We start from the raw sequence: 8,162 nt of genomic DNA, 5'->3' as shown, positions 1-8,162 counted from the left end.
GTTGGGATAGGAGCTCCGGAGAGAGAGAGAGAGGAGGAGAGAGAGAGAGAGAGAGAGACTAGAGGAGAGAGAGAGAGAAGAGGGAAGAGGGAAATTAAACGGACATTTCATCGGCTTTATTAGCGAACATTAAACGCCGGCAAGAGAAAGAGTTCTTTTACCATTCACCAGACGGAAAGACACAGTGAGAGCCGAAGCGACAGAGGGGCGACTTTCTCTGAAGTTGAAGCCAGAATTTTCGCACCGTGTAACTGCCGGAGGAAGAAGAGAGAGAGAGGAGAGAGAGAGGAGAGAGAGGAGCCGGCCCGTGTTGTGGATTTGTCAAACTGGACAGTGGAGGGAGGGGGGAGAGAGAGAGACACACACACACGCGTTGTTTGTTCTTGAGTTAAATGAACAAAAGTTGAGGTTCGGCGTCGTGGCAGTCGGTAAATGTTGTGACATTTTTTTAAAAGGAGAGCATAAACTGCTCCAGCGGTCGACGGTCGAGTGGCGGGGGTTAAAAAACCCGAGCTGTCAAACCCGATGACTACTGCAAACTGCCCCGGGAATGAGGAGCTGGACTTCAGGCTGATCTTCGGAGAGGACGGGCAGCAGCAGCCGTTAGGCCCCGGAGGTCAGTGTGTTTCCCCCCTCGCTTGGCGGCATGTTAACTTGTGTTAAAGGCTGCCGGTGGTAAACTTAACAGCACACACAGTACGCTGTAACATTCACATGAGTTACTCTCCTGGCTACTGTTAATGTAGCCGGGTAGACCCAGTTCTCGATACCGTTAGCTCTGTGAAAGAGGAACCGACCCCATTCAGTCTGTGTGTGTGTGTGTGTGTGTGTGTGTGTGTGTGTGTGTGTGTGTGTTTTCAGACGTGGAGTTATTAAAACATCACGCGTCCTCTCTGTCGTGGTCGTTCGGCTAATGTCCACAAATCGCCAGCTGTTATTAGCTTGACATGCTAGCAGGTTAGCATAAGTGCTGTCATTGCCATATGCCGAGGAAAATAGAGGGGAGAACTTGGAAATGCCTTGCCACAGTTTTTCGCAACAGATAGTTTGTGAACGTGGACGCTGTGTCACTTTGGCGGGACTGCGGCAGACTGGTGTAAGTCAAGTATAGCTGAGGAGAGAGAGCAGTGTGAATGTCACATCTCTGCACAGTGGCACATGCTAATGTGGTCTAAACCTTTATTTAACTCAGTGTTTACAAAATAAGCTAAAATAGGACAGTTGGTGTTGTGATCTGTCACGCGTGTTCTGTCACTGTAAAGAGAGTATTTGCTATAGTTAGATATTCAACTATTGGCCAAGCATTCTTAAAGTAAAGACGTGTTTTAAAGTGTGAATTTATAGCAGTTGTTGATATTGTTAGATATTTTCACAGTTATGCCCATGCTGCAAGGCAAACAAATTGTGCTACACTGTGTTTATGTAGGGTTTATTACAGAATGAGAGCTAATTGATCAAAAACATATAATAATTTGTATCAGTGATAGTAATGAATAAATAAATAAATAAATAAATAAAAAGATTATTAGATTTTTTTTTTAAATGGGTGTCACCATAGTGAATCTAAACCCTAAAGAAAGAAGTGGAGAGGGAATAAATGGAGGTGAGGTTGCCTTTACTGAAATTACGAATCTCATTCCATATTAGGCCTGATATCTGGGAATAAAAACTGTGTAAATAAACCCCATCCTCTTTCAGTAAACTCAAGTCTGTTAAAGTTTGTCAACTCAATGGGTAGCAAGACCTGTATAGTAATTGATCTCTAAAAACTACACTGACTCTTTAAAGTTAGAATCAGTTTGCTATTCAAATGATGGGTTATCCGCTGTGGCTGCTTGATGAAACATTTGTTTCATATGCTTGATGTCACAAAGGGATGAAAACAAAATAGGAATATGTGGGGGGGACAGATCACATAATCTATAACCCTCAGATAATTGTTAAGGTTATTGAACAAATTACTGATATGCTGAACCTGTTCAAACCCATCTTTTCTTTCCATCAGAAAACGTCTTCAGTGATGTACTTTAAAAAAGCAAAAATCAATAGACTTTGTCAATGACACAATGGTAAATGAGATGTCTTGGATTTGAATCAAGTCAAAATCTTTGCTGCGTGACACTGTCCATGTCTGCCCCAGGCTGAACTATTGTACATAGATGAGAATGCCTAACAAAAAAGAGGAAAGTGTTTTTCTTTTTTCTGGAAACTAATGTCACCATAGAGATGGAGAGAGTGGAATGGATTATGCAATGCTTTGGTTCATTAATTAAGCATTAATTACAGACATTATTATATGAGTATAACAATGGAAACAAAGTTAACCATCAGCAGAAGCTTAATTATGAAGAATTGTCTATGATGAGAATTAATGTCTTTATTTGCTAGGACCAATATTTTGAATGAGGTTTTGGAAAACATTCTAAATGGAAACTTCAGTGAAAACCTTTGTGCGCGCAAGCATCACAGACCATGTGGCAGATCTGTCATCACACACAAACGGTTTGAAATTGTGATAAAGATTCTCGAAGCTTCCAAAGATGCCAGTGATTTCACACTGAAATACAAGGAATGTGTCTAAAATTATGCATTAGAAATCGTTCCAATCGATGTAATGTGGCAGACATAAAAATGTTTTGGAATGGAGTTGACTATTTCACTCCATCTAATTGAAGTGATGTCATGTTGTCCACCAGCAATAAGAACATTATGGTACCGATTTTTTATTTATTTAATTTCTAAAAGAAACATTTCCAGGTTATAAAGAGAAAATAAAACTTATATATTCTCTGTTCTGAGAAAAAAACAACTGCCAAGCTGCTTTTAGTGTCTGGCAGTCAAGGACATTACCATTAATCTTGGGCATACAAATGGTCGCATCATCCTGTTGAAATAACTTTTAGTTGCTATTTGTAGGGATGGATGTTATATTGGTCAACTAGCTTGTACCATATTTGATATTTGGGATACATTAACTTACTTCCAGGTGCATTAGAGATTCCTCTCATTTGAGCCTCACCAGGCAGTTTTTGTAGAAGCATAATTTGGAGCCACATTCAAATGTGTAAAGTTGATATCAGTTATGATTGATAGAAGAGATTTCAGCCTTTTGCTTGTTGGAACTTGAAGAAGCAGAATGACTATCACTTACATGTTTGTTCGTGTTGAGACGGGATGATTTGTGCTCGTTCCGTTAACAATTGCAGACAGTTGAAAAGGTGGGAACTTAACTAATTAATGAAGACAGGTTCTCTTATGTAAAAGTGCCTGCAGCTAGACTCAGGTATGTCTCTAACTAATAATTATTTTCATAGTTGACTGCTTTGCTGCACAATTAATTAACCATTGACCCTATATGTTAGAATCAGCATTTTCCAGGACCAAAGGGGAAGTCTTCAAAATGCTTATTTTTTTCTGTCAGAAGGTTTAAATCAAATTGTAGTTGAAGCCGAGGTTTCTGCGTTATCAGGTCTAAGTTTTTGTTGAAAGTGTCTTTTAGGTATTATACAGTGTTCAAAGGCTGACTGATTTCAAATACAATAAAGGTCAAGAGCTGGATTTCAACCCTCAGTTTTTTTAATTAATGGGGTTTCCGTTGGTCTTTGTATCCATGCTCGGTTCAGCATTTGTTTCTGTCTTTGAGCTTAAAACATTGGAACTTGTGAATTCACCAGCTGTGTCCTTTTCATGAAACTCTGGCAAAGTAATGACTCCATGAAGGTTTGGCTTGTGCAATCTTAGATCAATTTTTCCTTCGATTAAAAAAGTTTGATTTGGAGATGGGACGAGGGGAAAAACTGCTGTTGGAATAAGCGTAGGAATAAAAGCACCACTGTGCAAGTGGTTTTAATCTGGTATGGACTGTATGACTTGGCCCATAAGGAGGGTGCTTGTCCAAATTAATAACTGGAGTGTAAAGCGGGATCACACAGCCACAGTAACAGGGAGTTGCACACTCTCCTTTTCTGAATGCAAAGATCAAGTCAGGGCTTGTTTTTATAACCTTGACTGCGAATATCTAACAGGTTTCTATGCACTGAGCTTAACGTTGAATGTTGCTTTCACTGGGCTCTCATTGTTATCATGTCAATATCTATAAAGCTGATTCTGCAGAATTTTAGTTGAAGCGTTGTGAGAAGGAGCGGTAACATCATTATAAATAAAACAACACTGGCACAACTTCCATGTAGATCTCTTCTAGCAGCTGCACCAAAAGGTACAAAATGTTACTATAGTGCAATATGTAATGATTGCCATAACTTTCTCAAAGGTTGCTGTCAGGGAGCAGTTTGCTCATGTTTATGACAGATCTCCCCTACATCTTTGTTTAATGGATCTGGCAAGTGAATGTTGGCTTCCTGTACAGGCTGGCTCCTTTGTGCTTGCATATGTGAACGTGATTAGAAGTCTTTGTAATGGTATGGTACAGTAAAAAAACGCTCTGCACCTCTGTTCATCTTTTTTGTTCTGTTCATCTTCATCTGTTTGTTGGGTGTCTGTCTATTCATTATTTTGCTTTGTTTTTTCGTGTTGCTCAGGAAACAGTCACCTCTTTGAGGTGAAATATTCCACGGTTGTATTCAAAGGCAATGGGCCCGATTACTGTAAGGGTTTTCCCCGATCATGTACGTTGCCAGCTGAATAGAAGAATATACCCGTCTGTGAATCTCACTAGAAAGTGAGATTGGATTATTAGAAATTCACTGAATAAATCAGGACCATGGACAAAGGAAACTTTTAAAATTAAGGCCAAACAACAAGGTTGTTCATTGAAAAAGCAGGCATCTTTAAGTCGAGTTTAAATTATTTCTCAAAACCTCTTATAGAAATGTTTCGCTTAGTAAGGGATATAACGTATCAAGTATTGCTGAAAAATACTGTTTACGTCATTCATCAGACAGTTTTGGGTTTGCAGCAGAGTCAGACAGATAAATTGGTCAGACAGCAAATTGGCCAGTCTGAGTAACTGCATCTATATTGGCCAATACGTAACAACATAGCTCGGAAGAGATACTTCAAAGACATAAATGCAAAAGAAAAAATATAAAAATTGCAATCGTAAAATATTCTGCTGAGAACATATATTTATGCTACATTCTGATGATATAATGTATATGTTTATTTAAAAAGATATCCAAAATATCAGTAATGGATTCCTGGATTCCTAATGAACTCCTAAACAAATGGGTATGGTATCAAAAATCAGTCCTGCTCTAGTTTTTAAGGTTTTCTACAATGCATGTTACAATACATTAGGTCATTATGTGTTGGTGTCAGTGGTGTGTGTTTAGCTGAATATCTTTGTTCACATTTAGTCTGGCATGGTTAGATTCAGGTGGTGCGATATTTTCTCCTATGAGCTTCTCAAACAAATGCAGCAATAATTTGTTAAGAAATAGTTGAAGACTTACCCTAACCCTAGTCATGAGCTTACCAACCCATGCTAAGCTCTGTTCAGTAACTATGACTCAATACTAGTGGGGGTTGCAAAATATCATGGAATAATTTAGTTTTTTATGACACAAGAAAATAATGATGATAAAAATCAGGTCAAGTCTTGTAGACGGCAAGTACAGTCAACTGATTCTCATTAGTTGCTTGCGTGAGCCATGCTGATCAGAAACTAAATGCCATACAACCTTTGTCTTTTAGCCATTTTAATGTCATTCCAAAACCACAACCTTATGGAAGTCAGGCTTTTTTGTATTAATCAAAGGGTTGATTTATTTAGTTGCAGGTTAATTTACATTCTCTAACTGCCCCTAATAGAATCTCTGAAACTTCGGTCATCATCTATATGATAGAGATACAGGAAATTTAATTTGTGCCCCTCAAAGCACTGAAAAAGTACAACAAGAGATCAAGAGATCAGAACAACAGCTTGTCTCCCAGCAATGTCCCAGCAACTCCCACAGACTGGACTATCTAAAGTTTTCTTAGTGACTATCCCTTCAGTAAATAAGGAATTTCATTGAAAAGGGTAATGTCATTGTCCAGGGCATTGTCTGTAGTTTATTTTGACTTCAAATGTCACTGTTCATTACTTTATGCACCAGAAACAATACTGTAATGACCCATATCCATTGCTGTAATGATTACATGACTTTTATAAAAAAAAAATACAAAACATTTGCTGGCTCCATAGTCAATTTTCATTATCTTGTTTTTGTTTTAGTCTGTGTGAATGATAGAACAAGCAATGTGAAGTTGTCAGTCAGCCCTACATCACGAAAATAACTTCATGAACTGACAATTAAGTTATAACACTTAGACCTCCTTAGGCTACATCACAGTTAAATCCAGACTACAGTGTCCTTGCTGAAAGATTTTCACGATGTAAAGTAGCAGCGTATGGAGTTACGTTTTTACTAGTATCATGTCAACATCGATCTTGTTTCACTTGTTTTTGGTTGCACCTTTTTCCGTGATGGTTGAGTTGATTGTTTTTCCTTAATTAAAAAAAAAAAAACCCTTAAAAAACCCCTTGGCAGCCTGTTCCAGTTTTACATAGGCAGGGACAACCATGAGTAACGAGGTGTCTAAGTCATGTAACTTTATGTTTCGTAGCTTACAGCTAACTGTGAAACTGTTTGTGTCACGGTGACACGAACAGCCCTGGAAATGGCTGTATCAGAGACTTTTGCATTATGTTCTTTTTTGTTACAGACAGTGGCCTCATACTTGCTTTTATATATAGTATCACACAGGTTAAGCTTTGGTCGTACATACTAATTACAGAAAATATTTCCCTTTCACAGTTTTTTACACTTCTTTCACATACAAAAATAGCCCATCATAGTCCATCTTACAGTATTTATGTCACATTTCTGTGTATTCTTTAAAGTACCACTCAGCCCATTTGTGTTAGAGTGTTCATTGTGAAGTGGCTGTGGCTGAGCAGTAGAACTAGGTTTTGGTGAGTTTGGGTTATGCAGGTCACGAGCAGTGGCCTCATTGGGCATTAGAGGTGGTATGAGGCATGAGGGCAGAAGTGCCCTTTATGGGTGGGTGGAAGGAGAGTTGTAGATCCATAGCGGAGGTGTCTGGCTCTCTGCCCAGACATGCCATGTGGGGTTCAGATGGCAGGGTGGAATGAAAGGAGAGGGGGGCACACCGCTCTCTAGCTGCTGGTAAGGGGAACATGAAGAGCATTTTTGCTTACCCGCTCTCCTTCTCTATACCTTTCTATTTTCTTTTTTTTTTTTCTTATTCTATAGTATTTTCTCGCTTTCTTTTCTTATCCTATGAACTGAAAGACGTTTTTTGTGGTTTGTTGGTTGCCACCATACCAGCACAGAGCTTTGTAGACCTGCTACCAGGACAGCTGAGTCTTCTTTCCTTTCTCGTTGCTTTCTCAGGATGTGAAAGAGACCACCAGTGACATCAGAGAGCCTGATCTCTGAGCTAATGAAATCTCCAGCTGCCAGCAGTCACCACAACCACTTAGTGGCTAGTCAGGTTTGATTTTGTTCTGTTAATGTGCTGTGACATTTCTTGAACCATTTGGATTGTCATTGTCATGCTTAGATATGAGGAAATGTCAAGGCATGTTATCATAATGAGATGATCAAACTGAAAGCAGCCAGCGGAGAAAGCAATTTTGCCCTTGTCTGTGTTGTTGTCATTGCTCTGCTTCTGTGAACCAAGAGCACGGTCCTCTCAGTCCTTGTCGTGGGAAAGACTGAAAGACTGAAATTACATCGCTCTCATGGTGGACTATTTTGAGCTCCCAGAGAGAGTGGCAGAGGGCAGGCGGCAGGTTCTAGTGACTCGTTTGTATTCGGTGCAGGAGAACCCCTCTCGTCCCAGCACGTCTGCAGCCTTCAACTTTTTTACTGCTCGAGCACTTTGCGATCTTAACGGGGAGAGGAGTGGAAGAATGTTGTGCACTACATCGCCAGGTGAGTGTGTCAGCACTCCCAACTCTAGCCAGGTGTGTCTTGTGTGTAGTCTAGACTTTTATATTGACGAGAGAGAGCTACCACTTATACAAGCAGCTGTCATTAGAGTACAAACTGTCCCGAGGTCTTTCGGAAATCGTATTAATCCTTTCCTAAACTGACAAGAAACAAGACAGAAGTTTTTTATTTAAAACAAACATGGCCAATTTGGTCTAGTGCTACATTTTTCCTGATATTGTTTCATACCACACTTTGCTAATG

General features: G+C 39.5%; 1 protein-coding gene across 2 annotated transcripts in view; it reads left to right on the top strand.

Moving 5' to 3' along the window:
- Positions 1 to 8,162, top strand: part of nfatc3a (nuclear factor of activated T cells 3a) — a 60,141-nt gene continuing 51,979 nt past the window's right edge. The window contains exon 1 of one of the 2 annotated variants that reach the window (XM_037096618.1): positions 1 to 616. In XM_037096618.1, the coding sequence (XP_036952513.1) occupies positions 526 to 616 (91 nt within the window). In that variant the 5' untranslated portion in view covers positions 1 to 525. Of the gene's footprint in view, positions 617 to 7,708; positions 7,902 to 8,162 lie in introns of those variants that run through there. The other variant, XM_037096617.1, reaches the window with a different exon arrangement.

This window comes from Acanthopagrus latus, chromosome 4 (assembly GCF_904848185.1).
Source record: "Acanthopagrus latus isolate v.2019 chromosome 4, fAcaLat1.1, whole genome shotgun sequence".
In the NCBI taxonomy this organism is placed as follows: domain Eukaryota; kingdom Metazoa; phylum Chordata; class Actinopteri; order Spariformes; family Sparidae; genus Acanthopagrus; species Acanthopagrus latus.
Note: the sequence above shows the minus strand (reverse complement) of the source record. Positions and strands in the feature narration are given on the sequence as shown.